The sequence below is a fragment of the Pseudochaenichthys georgianus genome, chromosome 16 (assembly GCF_902827115.2).
Source record: "Pseudochaenichthys georgianus chromosome 16, fPseGeo1.2, whole genome shotgun sequence".
Classification (NCBI taxonomy): domain Eukaryota; kingdom Metazoa; phylum Chordata; class Actinopteri; order Perciformes; family Channichthyidae; genus Pseudochaenichthys; species Pseudochaenichthys georgianus.
In genome coordinates, this window is record NC_047518.2 from 39,598,106 (window position 1) to 39,617,619 (window position 19,514).

General features: G+C 40.6%; 2 protein-coding genes across 3 annotated transcripts; both read left to right on the forward strand.

The window, feature by feature from the left end:
- The first annotated feature begins 8,317 nt into the window (after nucleotides 1–8,317).
- Nucleotides 8,318–12,185, forward strand: LOC117460705 (uncharacterized). The gene is made up of 8 exons (XM_071206078.1): nucleotides 8,318–9,087; nucleotides 9,265–9,336; nucleotides 9,427–9,757; nucleotides 9,844–10,357; nucleotides 10,429–10,547; nucleotides 10,622–10,732; nucleotides 10,878–10,943; nucleotides 12,138–12,185. The coding sequence occupies exons 3-8, from the start codon at nucleotides 9,650–9,652 to the stop codon at nucleotides 12,183–12,185; spliced, it is 966 nt and encodes a 321-aa protein (XP_071062179.1). The 5' UTR covers nucleotides 8,318–9,087; nucleotides 9,265–9,336; nucleotides 9,427–9,649.
- Nucleotides 12,186–12,350: 165 nt separating this feature from the next.
- Nucleotides 12,351–19,286, forward strand: LOC117461436 (myelin protein P0-like). Of its 2 annotated transcripts, none has more exons than XM_034103298.2 (7): nucleotides 12,351–13,637; nucleotides 13,846–13,912; nucleotides 15,045–15,386; nucleotides 15,469–15,571; nucleotides 15,956–15,990; nucleotides 16,076–16,131; nucleotides 16,233–19,286. In XM_034103298.2, exons 2-7 carry the CDS (start codon nucleotides 13,855–13,857, stop codon nucleotides 16,350–16,352), a joined length of 714 nt encoding a protein of 237 aa, XP_033959189.1. In that variant the 5' UTR covers nucleotides 12,351–13,637; nucleotides 13,846–13,854; the 3' UTR covers nucleotides 16,353–19,286. The 2 variants fall into 2 exon arrangements, with proteins under 2 accessions (XP_033959189.1, XP_033959190.1); XM_034103299.2 differs by having other exon boundaries at nucleotides 16,082–16,131.
- The last annotated feature ends 228 nt before the right edge of the window (nucleotides 19,287–19,514 follow it).

A 19,514-nucleotide genomic window follows, 5' to 3' on the forward strand; every position in this document is an offset into this window, starting at 1 on the left:
AAAATCTAAATATTGGATTGTTCTTTCTTAGTAAGATCCCATTTTCATTACAATTGGGGTCTTACCTTGACTTGAAGATGAAGTCCATGCTATCCTTCTGGACATCAATCTCCATTACTTTTTTGTAAAAGTCCTCCTTATCTTCCTGTAGTTTCAAAAGTCTAGTTTGTTGTTTAAGTCTACCGTCTCTGCGTAGAATAACAGTAGCAACAAGAACCCGTGGGCTCACTGCGCCCCCTTCAGTGCGGCAGAGGTTATGGCTGCCTCCCCTGGTGCTTTTTTCATTGCCGTTGTATGATGAGACCAGCGAGCCTAAATATCATACGTGAAATAAGTTATTTAGAGACTATGGATGGCGAGGATACATGTAATAAAGGGATCTACAAACATTACATTGGTGACGTACAGTGAGATGGTGCAGGCATGCGCTTAGGGCCCGCTTTCCAGACAGTTTCTGTGGGGTGACGCATTCTGAGGTGAGGCAGAGCTCATCTGTGCCTCCCTCACCTTACCCCACAGTACTGGCTTGAGCGCGCTCACAAAATAAGTGCCCGCGTTAAATTAGTGCCCGCGCTCCAGCCAGTTACTGTGGGCTTACGAGCATGCTTACGAGAGGCAGAGCTCGTCCCTGCCTCACTTCTCATCGCTACCCGTAGTTGTGAGATGGGTCTGGCTGCAGACCGCAGCAAGGAGGCGGATCGTATAGGGGCGTTTCCTAACTTTTTTTATCCAATAGAATAATGACACTCAGCAGAAATACATACTGTAGGTGGCAGTAATGCAATTTAAGGGATTCCAGCTGCTTTTATAAATCCTCGCAGAAGAAGTCATTCGTTCTAGTGATGGGAATTCCGGCTCTTCTTGGTGAGCCGGATCATTTGGCTCTGCTCACCAAGAAGAGCCGGCTCTTTCGGCTCCCAAAGGGCTCTTCAGTTTACCACATATTATACCTTTTAATTAAATCAAATGTAGCCCTGTTTTGACTAATGATTTATATGTGTACACATATATCACTTAAATTATTCAATACATCCTTTGTACTGAAGTATTCAAAAGTAAAAATTACATGTTTAATATAAATTATTTGCTGTGGCCAATTGTTTTCATTGCATTTACAGACCCGTGTAACTCTCTGATACCACCCAATGAATGCATTGACTTGCTTGTAGAACCACGCTACACAAAACAGATAGCAACACCTATAAAAACTATTTTAAAAAAGGGGCTACTGTATCAACCTATATAAAGTATATAAATAGAGTTTTTCTCCCTGCAGGAGAGGGGAGCGTGCTTTGAGATCAGCTGCTAGGCTGCAGCGGGGAGAAGAGGGGGACAAAAAGAGATCTCCGTCCTCCGTGTTTTATTCTTATAGAAGTAAGAAGAGAAGTAATGGGGCAGAAACCCTCCTTTTTACGCAGCGGTCCAGACATAGACATCAAACGGCGACACATATTCATTGTGCAGTTCCTTTGGCATTAGGGCAGGGATATCTAGATACTTTCCAAGGTTTGACATAATGAATTGTGCTACTTTTAAAGCAAGCAACGATGTTTTCAAATCTGTAATCAAAAAGCTCCTCAAAAACACTATAGAAGCAGTTCCTTCCGTTGTTACGTTAGTTCAAACAGTAACAACGCCTACTTTTCTTAGCGGATGCATGTCAATTTAAATCAATACATAAAACTATTTTTTAACTTATTGTACTGAGATTATTTTTGTAATCATGCATGGTATTTTTTTAATTAACCTTTTTTTAATTTTATTTTTGAAATCTCACGTACCCCCTGCAGTACCCCAACATACCCCCAGGGGTCCGCGTACCCCCATTTGAGAATCACTGCTCTAATGCATTTATTTGGCAAGCCTTTTTCCTAAAGTTCAAAAGTGTTAAGATCACAAACAGCCCCCATAGTGAACCCCTCAATTGTCAAAAGAGAAGATAGATGCAACATCACATGTGAAAATGAATCAACCTTCTGCACCTTTGTGGATTTCCTGTGTGACCGTCATGAAACCATTTGTTCTTATTAGCAGTGCAGCTTGTCTAGAATATAAAAGACAATAACTGATTTGTTTGCTGTCACACACAGGATAAAGATTAACCACTCTGTGTCGGGGTAAACCAAAAACCTCTTTAAAAACATGTAGGCTATAGAGTAAAACGAAGGGACAGTGACAGTATTGAACATGAGCATTTGAGTCCACGTGTAGGGCTGTGTCTCAATTCAGGGGTTGTGTCCTTAGAAGGGTGCATTCGTAGACCGCACACGTCACTTCCGCCGAAAGAAGGCTGTCCCAATTTTAAAAAAAGACCAGGGCTGAAGTCGAATAGTCCATTTAGCTTAGGAACCTTCCTAAAGGAGTGAAATGACCCGGAAGTCCCTCAGTGGCAGCCATGATAAGTGCCGTTCGAATTCTCTAGAATGATGAGAATGATAGGAAAGGAGGTTTCAAACTTCCTTTATAACCTCCTTTAGCTTAGGAACCACTGGACCTCCCTAACCGACAGGAGAAGCGAAAATGCTGCCCCACAATGCATTGCAGCCGCAGCATTTGCCGTCACTCGAGTCTCGGCCGTTCACGGAAACAACCGATTATGACCGAGAAATGATATCATGAAAGTTACGGTGCTTATTAGGCATTTTAAAACATAGGTGGTAAGTTGCCAAAGTGCTTTGTTTTGAACGTTCATCAGTATTATAATCAAAAAGAGGAATATGAACGTTAGTTTTTACTGAAATTATCAAATAAAGTCAACATTTCAGTCTTTACTGAGCTGTGTGGGGTTTGTTCAACTTTTAAAAGATGTTTGAATGGTGATATACACAGTGATAGATGTTAAGGACTAACGTGTATAATAAATACATCTGTATTGATTTTAAGATCTTTAGTTCATACAATCATACGTATTGGGATCATTTGTATTAATGTGGACCGGAGGGAGAGGGTGACGAGCATAAGTTTCACTTTCCTTTTTTATTTCAATTCCAACTTTTGTCCTGAAGAATATGTTTCTCTGTTGTCCACGTTCATAAAGCAAAGCAGCAGCTTCAGAGCACGGTGCAGAGTCTCTAGATGAGTTCACAGTAGTCCCTCGTTCTTATTGAACATCCATGCTGTAGTCCGCTGTATAGAAAACTGTGGTTTCCATAGTTTCCCCACAGCAGCAGACGCACATTCAGGACGTCCGCTGGCGCATCATAAACACGTCGGATAGTGAAAGTGCATTCGGATTCTCTAAAGTACTGCAGTCTCTTCTCCTAAGTCCTTTTGAATTCTCCTATCCACTATCCCTTAACCCCGTGACGTTTCACTCAGAGGTCAAGGAATAGACGATAGGGTTCGAACTTAGGAGCTGATTTTTAAACTATCCGACTGCAGCCCAGGGCTGAAGTCGAATAGTCCATTTAGCTTAGGAACCTTCCTAAAGGAGTGAAATGACCCGGAAGTCCCTCAGTGGCAGCCATGATAAGTGCCGTTCGAATTCTCTAGAATGATGAGAATGATAGGAAAGGAGGTTTCAAACTTCCTTTATAACCTCCTTTAGCTTAGGAACCACTGGACCTCCCTAACCGACAGGAGAAGCGAAAATGCTGCCCCACAATGCATTGCAGCCGCAGCATTTGCTGTCACTCAACAGTCGGCCGTTCACGGAAAAAAACGATTATGACGGAGAAATGATATCATGAAAGTTACGGTGCTTATTAAGCTTTTTAAAACATAGTTGGTAAGTAGCCAAAGTGCTTTGTTTTGAACGTTCATCAGTATTATAATAAAAGAGAGAAATATGAACGTTAGTTTTTACTGAAATTATCAAATAAAGTCAACATTTCAGTCTTTACTGAGCTGTGTGGGGTTTCTTAAACTTTTAAAAGATGTTTGAATGGTGATATACACAGTGATAGATGTTAAGGACTAACGTTTATAATAAATACATCTGTATTGATTTTTAAGATCTTTAGTTCATACAATCATACGTATTGGGATAATTTGTATTAATGTGGACCGGAGGGAGAGGGAGACGAGCATAAGTTTCACTTTCCTTTTTTAATTCAATTCCAACTTTGGTCATGAAGAATATGTTTCTCTGGTGTCCACGTTCATAAAGCAAAGCAGCAGCATCAGAGCACGGTGCAGAATCTCTAGATGAGTTTACAGTAGTCCCTCGTTCTTATTAAACATCCATGTTGTCGTCCGCTGTATAGAAAACTGTGGTTTCCAAGGTTTCCCACAGCAGCAGACACACACAATGACGTCCGCTGGCGCATCATAAACACGTCGGATAGTGAAAGTGCATTCGGATTCTCTAAAGTACCGCAGTCTCTTCTCCTAAGTCCTTTTGTCTCCTAAGTCCTAAGTCCATACTATGGCAAGCCTTTTGAGTATTTATTCAATTTCCTTGATATCAGACGGCAGCGGCCTTCACTAGTTGGCTCCTTGATTTTACTTGTTGGATATATGGTCAAACTAGTTAGGCACTCTGCTTTACTAGTTAAATAAACCATTTCACTAGTCGCTCTTTTTCAGCAACTAGTGGCCCTTTTGTCCGACTAGTTACCACGTATGCCTTACTAGTGACGCCAGGAGCAGCACTAGTAACGCCAAAGTCCCGACGTGTAAGCTTTTTGATGAACTAGTGACCCTCTGACCGTACTAGTGACCCTAAAAGTCTTACACGTTAACTAGTGTGCTGCAAAATCTCTGACATGTTAACTAGTCACACAAAATAAGCACGACTAGTTAACTAGTGGCACACATGTGTCTGCACTAGTTAACTAGTCGCACCCAGAATAACTCACTAGTTAACTAGTAAAGGCAAAACGTTCACTAGTTAACTAGTTGACGCCTCTTTTGACCTCACTAGTTAACTAGTGGGGCTCAAAATGTCTACGCGTTAACTAGTGCACCCTTTGCCCTTTACTAGTTAACTAGTGAGAGAAGTATGGCAAGCCTTTTGAGTATTTATTCAATTTCCTTGATATCAGACGGCAGCGGCATTCACTAGTTGGCTCCTTGATTTTACTTGTTGGATATATGGTCAAACTAGTTAGGCACTCTGCTTTACTAGTTAAATAAAACATTTCACTAGTCGCTCTTTTTCAGCAACTAGTGGCCCTTTTGTCCGACTAGTTACCACGTACGCCTTACGAGTGACGCCAGGAGCAGCACTAGTGACGCCAAAGTCCCAACGTGTAAGCTTTCTGATGAACTAGTGACCCTCTGACCGTACTAGTGACCCTAAAAGTCTTACAAGTTAACTAGTGCGCTGCTATGGCAAGCCTTTTGAGTATTTATTCAATTTCCTTGATATCAGACGGCAGCGGCCTTCACTAGTTGGCTCCTTGATTTTACTTGTTGGATATATGGTCAAACTAGTTAGGCACTCTGCTTTACTAGTTAAATAAACCATTTCACTAGTCGCTCTTTTTCAGCAACTAGTGGCCCTTTTGTCCGACTAGTTACCACGTATGCCTTACTAGTGACGCCAGGAGCAGCACTAGTAACGCCAAAGTCCCAACGTGTAAGCTTTTTGATGAACTAGTGACCCTCTGACCGTACTAGTGACCCTAAAAGTCTTACACGTTAACTAGTGCGCTGCAAAATCTCCGACATGTTAACTAGTCACACAAAATAAGCACGACTAGTTAACTAGTGGCACACATGTGTCTGCACTAGTTAACTAGTCGCACCCAGAATAACTCACTAGTTAACTAGTAAAGGCAAAACGTTCACTAGTTGACATGTACGTGCAACTAGTTCACTAGTGATGTGTCAAAATATGCACTAGTAAACATGTATGACTTTGAAACATTTCACTAGTGAACTAGTTGCACGTACACGTCAACTAGTGAGTCATTGTGTTGAACTAGAGAGAACAAAAGCACAACTAGTGGGCTCTAAATATCCACTAGTTCTGGGAAAAGCCATACATGTTAAATCAATAGCTAACTGGTTGCATGCAGTACCTCACTAGTGCGAACAAAGCCAAACTAGTCGAAGGAAAGGTCTTACATGTAAGAAAAATGTGTAACATGTAAGGTCAAAGACCAACATGTTCATAATAAAACCTGACTAGTGAGAAAAAATGCCCTCCACTAGTTAACTAGTAAGCAACACATCTGTGTCACTAGTTCACTAGTGACTCCTCTAAGGCTTCACTAGTTAACTAGTCAGCTAAATTGTGTGTAACTAGTGAACTAGTAAGGTAAAAACAATTGTACTAGTGCATCTAGTGGACAATTTGGACCTCACTAGTTAACTAGTGCACATTTTGAGCCTCACTAGTCAGCTTAGAAGACCAAAACAGGCTTCAACTAGTTCACTAGTGAACATTTTGCCTTCACTAGTTAACGTAAGCTGCAATATGCATCCACTAGTTAACTAGTTGCCGTTCATATGGCCAACACGTTAACTAGTCAGCCATAGGCAAATGAAGCAGGCGGGACCCAGATTCTGATTGGTCAGTTCGGCTCTGTGAGGGAGAGCCTGAGGGGGCGTTCTCCTGCGATGTTTTTAGCAAGGTCTTGAAGACGTGAGGTGCATCAGTCGGGTATTTAGTGCCGACTGTTAACATATTGTCCGTGGGAAGTCAGTCAGTGTGTTTTGCCCAGAGAAATACATGTTTCTGCTTCTGCTTTGCTCCGCTTTGTGTGTGTGTTTTTGTTGGTGCGAATGTGCGCACGCTTGTGTGTGAGAGCACCGGTGTTCCGGTTTAACTGGTTCCCCGATCAACTGGTTGACAGATGTGGAGGCGTGGCCTTCGACAGAGATACACATTTCGATCGCTTCTTCTGTCGTTTACATAAATCTTTTGGTATATTTGGCTGGATAGGAACACTTTGATGCACATTCAGTACCAGTGTGTGAGGTTGTAGTTACGATGGCGATATCCGGACGCGAACAGCGAGGACTACAAAAAGAAAAACGAGTTGACATGGGCATGTCTGTTCAAAACATTGCGAGCTCCAATAAATCATTTAAACCAGCTATTGTTGGCAGACTTATTACTGAATATCGTTCTTAATGTGATACCAAGTCCATCTGAGACCCGTGTACACCTTCAGACAGCCTCCAAGTGAAGCACACGTTGTTTACTCACAGTTTGAAAGCAGCGTGGAGAAGTCTTCAGCTGTGTTAAGCTGTGATCCGCTCGAATAAATCCTTAAAACCAGCTATTGTTGCCCGAATTATCACTGAATATCGTTCCTAATGTGATACCAAGTCCATCTGAGACCCGTGTACACCTTCAGACAGCCTCCCAGTGAAGCGTACGTTGTTTACTCAGAGTTTGAAAGCAGCGTGGAGAAGTTTTCAGCTGTGTTAAACTGTGATCCTCTCAGGTAAACTGTGATTCGCTCAGGGGAAATGGGATCCGCCCAGATTAAACTGTGTTACATCTTCTGTGGCTATCTACCAGCGATCATGTTTAATATGAAAGACACACACATACATCCCTTATAAAAACGCCATTCTGCAGCACTCATCCAGATAAGATGTGACTGTTAACTCGTTTTGCAAAGACAGCAGCAGAAATGTCATTGCTGCATGTGCAGGGATATTTAGACTTTAAAATGCTGATGGGTCATTAATCTTGGTCTCGGCAAACAATATTAGGAATCCTCTATTCAAACTACATAATATTCAGTGTCCATCGACATGAAAATAACAAAAAAGTTCATGCTGGACTCAAACCCGAGTCCCAACAGTAAAAGTCACTCCAGCCCTGCGCGTTATGAGTGCGCCACGGATCAACACGATACTACTCAGAGAATCCAGAATAAAATAACAGTGTTCAAAACACTCATGTCAATTACATTATATGATATTGCATTTACCTGACACGTTTATCTAAAGCGACTTACAATAAGTGCATAAGACCAAGAAGATACAAACTTGAAGAAAACAGAATCATAAAGTACATCAGGTTTCATAGAGCCAAAACATTTAAAGTGCTACTCAACTGGCTTTAGATAAGCCATTCCTTTATTAGTATATAAGTGCTTTGTTAATAATTCTAACGTCAATAAATCCTTTACAAACTATTCTTGTTGTCAGTCTTACATTTGTATCATATATCGTTATTAATATGATGTCGACTCGATTTGATACTCGTTTATACTTGTATAAATGGGTATCAGGTGTACAGACTTATCATTAATTGGGGCATGGGTCCAGTCTATATAAATTTGATTAACCGTTCACAATGTTGTGAGGTAGTGAGGAGATAGAGAGATACAGAGAGAGAGAGATAGAGATAGAGAGAGAGATAGATATAGATAGATAGATAGATAGATAGATAGATATAGACAGATAAAGAGAGAGATAGTGAGAGAGAGATAGAGAGATAGATAGATAGACAGATAAAGAGAGAGATAGCGAGAGATAGTGAGATAGTGAGTGAAAGTGAGATATAGTGAGTGATTGAGCGTTGCCTGTGAGAGTGATTGTCCTGGTGAGTGGTTGTGGGTGAGTAATTGAGGTGCAACTGTGTGTATTTGAGAGAGGCTGGTATTGTACGTTTCCGTGTATTTGTCACTTTGTTTGTTTGTCTTTGTTGTATTCATTTGTTTGTGTATGAATACGTGAGGGTAAGTAGGTAGGCAGGAGTAGGCGCATAGGTGAGACAGGTGTAAGTAGGTGTTGGAGTAGGAGGAGGGACAGAGAGCGTTAGGAAATGGATCCCAGAATTGTAAAACAAATTCTGGATCTGAAAGTCCACCACCAGTATCCTGAGGGGTCAACCAAGAAAGAGCAGTATGTCATGAAGAGGAGAGCTGACACCTTCACGATAAAGGGTATGGATGCATATGGACTCTAGAAAACAATGATAATATGCTATGGTAAAACTAATACATCTAATATTATGTCATATAAACACCAGACGGAGAACTGTACTACATCTGCAGGCGCAAAAAGAATCAAACCGAGCACCTTGCCAAAGTGGTCTCTACTGCTGAAGAAGCAAACGATTTGTTTGCGGAGTTTCACTGCAGCAATATTGGTGGACACTGCGGAGTGGAGAAGACTCACTGTGCCATCATTGCTCGGTACTATTGGCCTGGCATGGAGGGTGACATACGCGAGTGGGTGAGTTGGTATCTTCAAAATAATGAGGTGGAATACACATTCAGGTTCAAAAGTAGCACAGAGGAGTGTAATGTGTATTTCAAAATTGCTGATGCTGTATGCGCAAACACCCTATCAGTTTAACATATAATTTATTTGCACTAAATATTTCTCATAACTGATGTTTGTCTGTTTTAGATTGCTCAGTGTCCACAGTGCCAGGCCAAGAGAGCCAACATTAAGGAGAAGCAGGAGTACAGTCCGATAGAGGTAAAATAAACCATGGCATACTGGTATTGTCAGTGTAGAAACACGTCAACAGTGATTTACTGTAATGCTCATGTATTTATTTCCCCCCAGGTTACGGAGCCTTTGGAACTGGTTGGGATGGACTTAGTGGGTAAACTCACAGTAACAGATGGTGGCAACCAGTACATATGTGTAATGGTTGACTATTTCACCAAATGGGCAGAGGCCTACCCACTTAAGACTAAAACAGCAGGAGAGGTGACCAATTGTATCCTAGATTTCTTTTACAAATTTGGTGCACCCCAAACGTTGGGACCAGGTTCTGCAGTCCACCATGTTTGGTCTTCGGACAAAGAAGCAGCTGACCACACAATACAGCCCCTACTATTTGATGTTTGGGAGGGAGGCTAGGTATCCCTCCGAGGTGCCAAAGGAGTACCTGGTAAGATGTTCTAATGTTGTCATCCGTTTCAAACGTTTTCATTTGGATCATCTGTCTTCTAAAATTCTAACTGTGATTTGTTGCAGGTCAAAGAAGACAAAGTCAGCAGGCTGGTCGCAACGGAGGAGATCCACGAAGGCCTGAACAAACAGAAGGCTGTATTCACAGAGGTGAAAAAAAATATGAAACGAAGCCAGGACAACGTCCGCAAAAGAAAAGTGAAAAAGGGCCAGGAGGACAACTTCCAAGTAGGGGACCAGGTGTTGCGGAGGAACGTGAGACAGGAGCAAAGAAAAGGGGGAAAGCTGGACGATGACTGGTTGGGACCCTACACAATCCTGGAATTGGAGGGGAAAAAGGCAGTACTCGCTAAGGGTACCACAAAGCTCCAGACAAACATTGATCATTTAACACATTATATCCAGCCAGAGGAGAGGATCCCTGCCAAACTACAAAAGTTGTCCGATCTCTCTCCTCTGGCTGGTCCACAGCACACACAGACACCCACCACACAAACACCCACCACACAAACACCCACCACACAAACACCCACCACACAGCAAGGCGAGGCCCAAATGGCACCAAAGGATCCTGAACTTTGTAAGTAAACAGACAGAAAGTACACTCCAAATGATGCATTTCACAAATAACTTCCATTGCTATATTTCCAGTAATCCGACAAATATGGACAGGGAGGAGAAAGCAGACGCTCTGGTGCAAGTTTGGGCCATACAAAGTATATTCAGAGAACCTAATGGACTTGGCCCCAGGGAAGTGGTTGGAGGGAGAGGTAAGTTACTAAACAAAAGAATATTGGACTGATATTTATTTAGATTGTATCACAAGTTATTTTTGTACTCTTAGATCGTCAATTCATACATAACCATGGTAGGAAGGAAAGCTGGCGCTCTTACCTTGGACTCCTACCTTATGACGTCGCTCTGGGAGGGAACCCACAAAGGTTCTTTGAGAAGTGTGAGTAGGACTATATATTAGGATTTCTTTTTTTGTACATAAGTAGGCCTATGTGTTTTGTGTATATGTATGTTTGTATGTCCATACACACAAATACATACTTATGTTAGTGTATTAGTTGTCGTAATTATTATCATTTTTTTAGTTGGACCTTTTAAAATACGATGTGGCTGTTGGAGCGGTCTGCAGCCATGGACACTGGACGTTGATTGTAAGTAATCCTCAACATAAACAGATCTAGACGGAACCATGACACTATCTGATGTAGGGGTTGTTTATAATTAGTATTTGCATTTCCATAGATCATGTACCCATAAGCCCCCCCCTCTCAATCAACTTCCTCTTGACTGCCTTTTCGGTTTATTTTATTTTACTATATTCATTTGTTTGCCTATCCTTGTTTGTCTACCCTCCCTCATACTGTAAATCGTATTTGAGTTGGAGAAACCCGCTATACAAATATAATGTATTATTATTACTCTGCAATAATCCAGTCTGTTCTCAGTACATCCATCACTGTGTTGTTTGGATCCCAACAGGACAGAAGGCCATGTTCCTTGTAATTGTATACATACTTGCCAAATAAAGCTGATACTATCAGTCAATAATGTTTCTTTTTAAAAGTTTAAAAGTGAAGAGGCACAACGTGACTACGTAAATGCACCAATGCACTCTCCTAAAAAAGTGGGAAACAGGAATATACACTAAAAAGTGCTATCCCTGTAGACTAGGGTAACCATAGAGACCACGTGTAAAGAACAGGTCAGTCGGCACCACGTTTAAATAATTAATGAAGTTAATAATTGTAATCCTGATCTTGATTTTTCATTAAATTTTAATATTTTTCAAATTCATTAATTATTGATTGCTATCATTGTTGTTGTCTTTCCTTCTGTCACACTAATGAGTAAGTCTACTATAGGCTACAGAAGCAAAGCTTGCATTGCACATTAGAACATGAATTTGGCCACTGTTATTATAGTTGCAATATGTAAGATTAGCCCTTAGCACACAATAGGGGACATGATGCCTATGCTGTTAAGTATTTTTATTTTGGTGAGTCTTTCGCAAGACAGAAAAGACAGCCAGTATTGCTAGAATATAAACCTTTTTGTAAATTGCATTCTGTTTCTAGCGCAACAGCTTTGGTCCAGGTTTACATCCGATCAGCTACTGCATTAGCAGACAGAGCAAAAGGAAATGGAGGCCTATTTAGAAAGTTAGCGTTTAAAAAATGTCTATATTGTGAGCATAATGTCATATTATATTATATTGTACAGCATAATGTTGCATGGCAAATATCACGAAACACATGGCCTGATTTGCATATTGGAACTTAATGTGTGCACTAGAACACACTTATATGTAAAACTAACACTTATCACAACATAATGTGGGCTCGCAGGCTGATAAACTAGAATATCTGATCACGGTGGGTCTTAATGAGGCTTGATACAGACCTCAGTCAGTATACTATATTATAATATGTATATTATATGGCTTAAAGTGTACATACATTTGCTCACATTATAAATGATGGTCGGGTTGCATTTTTCTGGAACTTTTTAACAAGTGTGATCTAAAAGGTTCAATACTTCGTGTTGATCCGTGGCGCACTCATAACGCGCAGGGCTGGAGTGACTTTTGCTGTTGGGACTCGGGTTTGAGTCCAGCATGAACTTTTTTGTTATTTTCATGTCGATGGACACTGAATATTATGTAGTTTGAATAGAGGATTCCTAATATTGTTTGCCGAGACCAAGATTAATGACCCATCAGCATTTTAAAGTCTAAATATCCCTGCACATGCAGCAATGACATTTCTGCTGCTGTCTTTGCAAAACGAGTTAACAGTCACATCTTATCTGGATGAGTGCTGCAGAATGGCGTTTTTATAAGGGATGTATGTGTGTGTCTTTCATATTAAACATGATCGCTGGTAGATAGCCACAGAAGATGTAACACAGTTTAATCTGGGCGGATCCCATTTCCCCTGAGCGAATCACAGTTTACCTGAGAGGATCACAGTTTAACACAGCTGAAAACTTCTCCACGCTGCTTTCAAACTCTGAGTAAACAACGTACGCTTCACTGGGAGGCTGTCTGAAGGTGTACACATGTCTCAGATGGACTTGGTATCACATTAGGAACGATATTCAGTGATAATTCGGGCAACAATAGCTGGTTTTAAGGATTTATTCGAGCGGATCACAGCTTAACACAGTTGAAGACTTCTCCACGCTGCTTTCAAACTGTGAGTAAACAACGTGTGCTTCACTTGGAGGCTGTCTGAAGGTGTACACGGGTCTCAGATGGACTTGGTATCACATTAAGAACGATATTCAGTAATAAGTCTGCCAACAATAGCTGGTTTAAATGATTTATTGGAGCTCGCAATGTTTTGAACAGACATGCCCATGTCAACTCGTTTTTCTTTTTGTAGTCCTCGCTGTTCGCGTCCGGATATCGCCATCGTAACTACAACCTCACACACTGGTACTGAATGTGCATCAAAGTGTTCCTATCCAGCCAAATATACCAAAAGATTTATGTAAACGACAGAAGAAGCGATCGAAATGTGTATCTCTGTCGAAGGCCACGCCTCCACATCTGTCAACCAGTTGATCGGGGAACCAGTTAAACCGGAACACCGGTCGGTGACCACCCTTGACAATCAGTGTAACCGGATCCGTGTTTAGTTCACAGCATATCGTGCCAGTGCTCAGCGTTTGTGGTGGCCAACCATCACACCATGTTCCTCTTTGCAAATGATACTTTTTTCTGTGTTTGCCTCGAGCTGTCATCCTTTTCTGAGACTTGTCTGGCGTTTCCACAAGTCATATGTTTACAGTGTTTTCGACTAAAGCACCAGCAACCGGACATCGGATAATTTACCTCTGTAACTGTGAGTTTCCTTAATATTTACTTAAAAGCTTTTTTTAATTAGTTGTTAATTGTTGCAAAGAAAATCTATTACATGCCAGTTTAATTTAGCGTACTTCAGTTTGAACTTAGTAGCTCAGTATTATCCTAATTTGCTTCTGCATTGACTCATGTTTGCTTTCTTACGTTGTATTGTAAAGTGTTTCTATTATTTTGTCCACCCCTTGTAGTTGTGAAAAATGAAAACGTGCAGCAAGTCCCCCGCAATGCTCCTGATTTACATCATGTTACTCCCAGGTAAGACAAACATGTTTGACATGTTTAAAACATATATAGGCTAATACTGAAGACAAGAGGATTATATTTATTGTAAATCAATTGAAAAGTTTGTTTTAGAGAATCATTTCTTAAACTTCCTCTTCCAAACTGAATTTGAATTAGTTTTACAATCATATACAGCTTCTCTAAAATACTCAGTGGTGCTTTTTGGGGACAGTAAAAATAACAGAAGCATTTCAACAGGTTTTTGATAAATAAAAACTCAAGTTAGATACCGTTATTAATCAGCTGTAAGTGTTAGTTTGTTTGAACTTATTCATTATAATTATTGTACACAATGGTATAAGAATGCAAACTTAAATTGATTATAGTCTATTATCAATTCAGGTTAAGAAACTAGTGTTGCTTGCATCCTATTTTAAAAAGGCATTTCGTTTTACACTCTACTAAAATTAATGTTGTCTTTTTTATTGCACTGTTGCAGCAGATTCCTGTGTAGCTTCAGATCTGAGTTGTCTTATTAGTAAGCCTCATTTATACTTTTGTAGCAACACTATTTGTATATAATGGCAAAGAAAGGGTTCAGAGTCTTTTATTTTTTTCCTGTGTCATATGTGGCAGCACTGTTCAATGTTTCTTAAACATTACCCACTGTAGTGACATGTGAATAAACTCCAACTCTGTATCAACAACACTGCTGTGTAACTTCAGTTAAATACTTGTATGTGTGTAGATTAGAAAGAGGTGAGATAAAGGATCTGCAGTATTTTATGAAGTATTAATCGTACAAAGGTCAGTTTTATACAAGTAGAAGTGTGTATTTACCTGGCAGTCGGCTGTCAGTAATGGCTACGCCTCTCTATTTGGACTGGTAGATCTCGGCAGACTGGCAACTTTAAAAGTAGCTCTCGGTTCAAAAAAGGTTGGGCACCCCTGCTCTAGAGGAAAGACAACAACAAAAAAACACATAATAAGGCCTCTTAAAACATAATTTTAGGAAGTTGTGTTTTGAAATGAACAAAACCAGGTTGACAAATGTTATAAAAGGGACTCCAAGTGTGTTTAAAATAAGGTTAATTACAAATCATAATTTTTTTTGTTTGATAAAAGAATAATAAACGGCCATCTTTTCACATGACTTCTTATGCAGTTCTTGAGGCACAAGAAGTCAAAATGGAGCCTGAAGTGACGGGATACCTCGGAGAGGAGGTCACCCTGCGATGCCAATTCATCCCGGGACCAAAAGATGACACCATCTCTCAGGTTGAGTGGGAGCTGGAGACACCAGAAGGAGAGGACATCACCATCATTGTTTCTAGAGGTGAATCAGATGTTAGTGTCCCGGACACTTTTCTGAAGGGGAGAGTGAAGATTGCAGAACAATCTTTGATAATTGGAGATGTTGAAATGAGAGATGCAGGGTCGTATACCTGCAGCGTTGCAGCTTTTCCCAGCGGAGCCTTTGAAGGAACCACCAAACTTGTTGTTCAAGGTGAGTAAGAAAAGCATTCTTGATCAAAAATCGTATTTCTGAAGACAGTGATGGTTAATAAAAGTCATGTTTCTTCTCTCAGAACAGAAGCCACTACCTGCAGGGACGGTGTCTGCTATAGTGATCGCCGTCATGCTGCTGTTAGGCATCGTGGCTGCCATTGCATACCTCATCTTCATCAGAAAGTGAGTGTTAACCCATAACCAAGACTCTTCTGTTACAAATCAGCATTATTCCTCCAGGTATAGTATTCCAAAAATTACTAACATTGGTCAAACTCTTCAAATTGTCAGCGAAACAGAAGTCTTTGTGGACTGAACTGGAAATAATTTGTTTAACAAACTGCATTCAATGTTTCCAAAACCCATAACCCTCAAGTCTTTTTTTTATATGAATTCGTACTGAATTAAGCTTACATTAGGATTACGTTTATTTTATATTCAGTATGTTAAAAAACATATGCTATTTGTCAGTTTGTTGTTGCTTTATTTAATTTTGAGGAATAAGAAAGAAAAGTCCCTTCTGATGCAGAAAACTAACCGCAGCACATTTGTATTCCTTTAAATCAGACGTGATCCGAAGGTCAGACACCGTGTCTACATTGGTGAGAACGAAAGCCCACTTCACCACACTTTGATTTATTTAAAGTTGTTTCAGTTCCCTCGACTAAACCGCCTCTGTCTTTGCAGATACAGACGGTCCGGTGATGGATGTGTCGCGGCAATCTGTTCTCAAAAGAGACGTGGTGAGCTAGTGTCTACATTTAGGTTGAATAAGTTCCACTCAGATTACATTAAACAAAGCAACACAAACAACCAAGTCACTCTCTCCTTCACTACCTCTTAGGATGTGGTGTACTCTGACGTCAGGCTGAAAACATCCAGAGATGCCCCGCCCGACGACGAACACACGGCGGACGACGTCACGTACGCCGATGTCGTAGTTGTGCGCCATCAGCTCCAATGAACACGAGATGGATGTCTTTCTTCTACTTGCAATAATCTGAAAGATGCTGGATACAAGTTGTATTTATATATTTATATCAGCTTCTAAAGTAAAACCTGCTCCATGGCTTCAAATCATCCTCTCATTTTCCACTTTAGCCTCAAAGCAGGCGATGTAGTTTAAAGGAAATGTAGTACGTTTTTCTCTGATAGGAACCTTTTCTATATGTGGAGATATTAAGTGATGAAAAGATCAGTATTTTAAAGTAGCCGGGGTTGTATCATTTACCCGACACTAGCGAAACATTACCGTTTTTTGTGGTTCACCTAGCTTTTAAAGTACAATAAATAAACTCTGTTACAAGCTACACATCATAGGAGAGAGCCAAATATCCTTCACAGATGTGCCTTGTTACCACATTTCCATCAACATCTGCCATTTTCCTTCAGTTACGTCTGTCTTGGCCTGTACCCGAGTTAACCGTGCTCTTAAAGAGGCCCTATGCTTTTTGGGGTTTCCCTTTCCTGTAGCGTGTTATAAAGCGTGCATGTAAATGGTCTGCAGAGCCTAAAATCCCTGTTTTCCCTCCAGACGGAGTTTCTCTCCAACACACTGCCTCCATTGGACTCCTTTGTTTACTTCAGTGACATCACCATGTAACAGTTGCATACCGATTAGCTTACGCACCAGCACATTGTACGTGATAAGCTAAGGGGCGGGACAATATCTAAGCAGTTGACCAAACACAACAGAGCCGGCCAGCGGACCAATCAGAGCAGACTGGGCTCTGGTTTCAGACAGAGGGTGAAAAGAGATGCTGCAGCACAGGCAGTATGAGGAAAGTAAAGAGCTTTTTGAACATTAAAGCGTGGAGACATGTCCCAGTAGAGACACTACATACACAACAGGCTTCTTTAATGTGTATGTATTTAATAGAAGCAAAATGTTGGAGTCACTCCCTCTTGCAAATCAAGTGTTGCTCAAAAAGAATGATTATTTTGAAATTTAAACTCCACTAATATTATTTTGTCGACATGTGTCCTGCCATTTGGTTTTAAATATATATAACAGGTAGGAATGGTAGAAACCAGCACGCCTCCAACGTGTCAGCGAGGTAAATAACGTTTTACTTTGCCGTGCCGCACAGTAGAGAAACACTCAAACTGTGCCGACTCGGCTACAGCAGTCACGGTAGATTTCATTACACAAAGTTCCTATTCCACCTTTTGGTGACCATCGAAGACGGAAGACAAAAACAGGAAGAAAATTTAAAATTACACAATAAAAAAAGGAGAACCAACACAGACACACTGGTGCGTCTGGTGGTTGCTTGTTTCAGCAAAATAATTAACTTTTTAAATGGCATTTATTTGGGATTCACCTTAGTTGACGTTATAATGTTTCGATGTGTGCCTCTTGCTTTAATCCAGTGACGAGCCAGTGTTGATATATCATTGATTTATGAATCAGACAGGAAGGCTGCATTCTTTTCTTAATGCTGCCCATTTTACAAACCAAGAATATAATTTAAAGAACATTTGCTTGACATATTCAAATTGCACAGACACTTGTTTTACTAACCCCGCCCAGTATTCTGTCTGCTGGGATTTTGAATGTGAGGATGCTGTTCACAGATGTTGCAGACTTTGCAGGCGTTTTGTAAGAAGGTGACAAAACTATGGTTTGACACGTTTCTGTACTGATGCACACCATCACTGAGCATCTCCAACCGTCACTATGGTAACCTCCCGAGTGTTCAGCTGCACTTCCTGACTCATGTGTGGGGGTGAGATTGCTCGTTCTTACAAAACATGTGGAAACAGAACCAGTTGTTTGTCGTGTGTGAGAAAAAGGGCTTGTTTAACTGTTCAGTGTTGTTCCATTTAGTTTACATTGAAAGGGATTGTAACCTTAAGATGAACGGTCAGTGTAATGCATTGCCTTTTGCAGGTAACAATGTAGAGGAACAGGGCAACAGTTCTGTGAATTGTCTCTCTTAGTTTTTACCGTTTAATAAACCTGTAAATGTTCAGACTTGAGTCTGAGTGTTTTTCTTTTTTTTGTGATGTACACAATTCTGTCATGGCAGGAAACAGATAAGAGATAAGTCAGTAAGATAGGGAGTGCGTTATGAAAGTATTTCCACAGCAGTCATCATATTTCTTAAGATAAAAACACGCAGCCACGTCGCAAAGTCTAATAATTCACAATGTGGAAGGAATAACGTGCAGTTTGATGGTTTCTCGCTTAAAAAAAAGGTATTTTATCCAAATGCTCTTTGGGGTCAATAGTCTAATTCTTTCTTTCTGTGGTTGTCTTACTGTAATGGTCGCGTCACTTCCCTCTATGATCGTCGTTTTGTCATATTCTCATCTCACTTTCGACTGGTCTGCACTTGTTGTTGTTGATGAAACTGATATTGATGAAACTGATTCGCTCGACTGTCTCTCAAATTGCAATGATTGTAATGGTTGTATGTATTACTTGAATTTTACTTAACAGACTGTACGTGGTGTGTCATGTTTTGCTTTTTGCCTTTTTGTTGATGTATGTCTGTAAGTTGTTGCTGTCGGGACCCCCTTGAAAACGAGATGCTGCATCTCAAGGGGTTTATCCCAATAAATTAAATGTCTAGATATAGAAACAGCAATAAATGTTTTATGTTGTCATTTTGAAGTGCCTGTGTGTGTGGGGCTTCATGATAAGGACTTGACATTCTGTATGTTGTGATTGTTGAGAAAAGGAACTGATTTAGAAAGTCTTAATGTGAGACTTTAGGCCATGATGTGTTAAAACAACACGTTCTCACTCCCCTCCCGTCATATATTGACGGACGGTCAGGGCCCCTCCCCGTCGCTATATTACGTACAGGGTACCCCTTGCCCGTCAGGCTTCTACGGGCAGGGCGTCCCATAGACCTTCATAGACCACGTGATCAACAACGATGGCCAACCTTCGTGTTATTCTCGGTGAAAATGCCTATTTTAAGGTTCATTTGGCCATTAAAATGCGTTTTGATGTCATTTTATGCGAGTAATGAGTTTTTATTTCTGATTATTTGTGCAGTACATGTACATGATGTTTAGTTTGCTAGTTATGACGAAGATTACTTCATGAATGCTAACGTTTTTTTGGTGGAAATGTGTTTTTTCACAGCAAAGTCACCCTCTGTACTTGGACTTA

What these genes read in the sequence shown, in the direction of transcription:
- LOC117460705 (XM_071206078.1), top strand. Translation starts at nt 9,650, where the DNA reads ATGTTTGGTCTTCGGACAAAGAAGCAGCTGACCACACAATACAGCCCC. An exon ending in AGGTGCCAAAGGAGTACCTG is followed by an intron (nt 9,758 to 9,843) that starts GTAAGATGTTCT and finishes GATTTGTTGCAG; the next exon opens with GTCAAAGAAGACAAAGTCAG. An exon ending in ACCAAAGGATCCTGAACTTT is followed by an intron (nt 10,358 to 10,428) that starts GTAAGTAAACAG and finishes CTATATTTCCAG; the next exon opens with TAATCCGACAAATATGGACA.
- LOC117461436 (XM_034103298.2), top strand. Translation starts at nt 13,855, where the DNA reads ATGAAAACGTGCAGCAAGTCCCCCGCAATGCTCCTGATTTACATCATG. An exon ending in CACCAAACTTGTTGTTCAAG is followed by an intron (nt 15,387 to 15,468) that starts GTGAGTAAGAAA and finishes TTCTTCTCTCAG; the next exon opens with AACAGAAGCCACTACCTGCA. An exon ending in CAGACACCGTGTCTACATTG is followed by an intron (nt 15,991 to 16,075) that starts GTGAGAACGAAA and finishes CTGTCTTTGCAG; the next exon opens with ATACAGACGGTCCGGTGATG.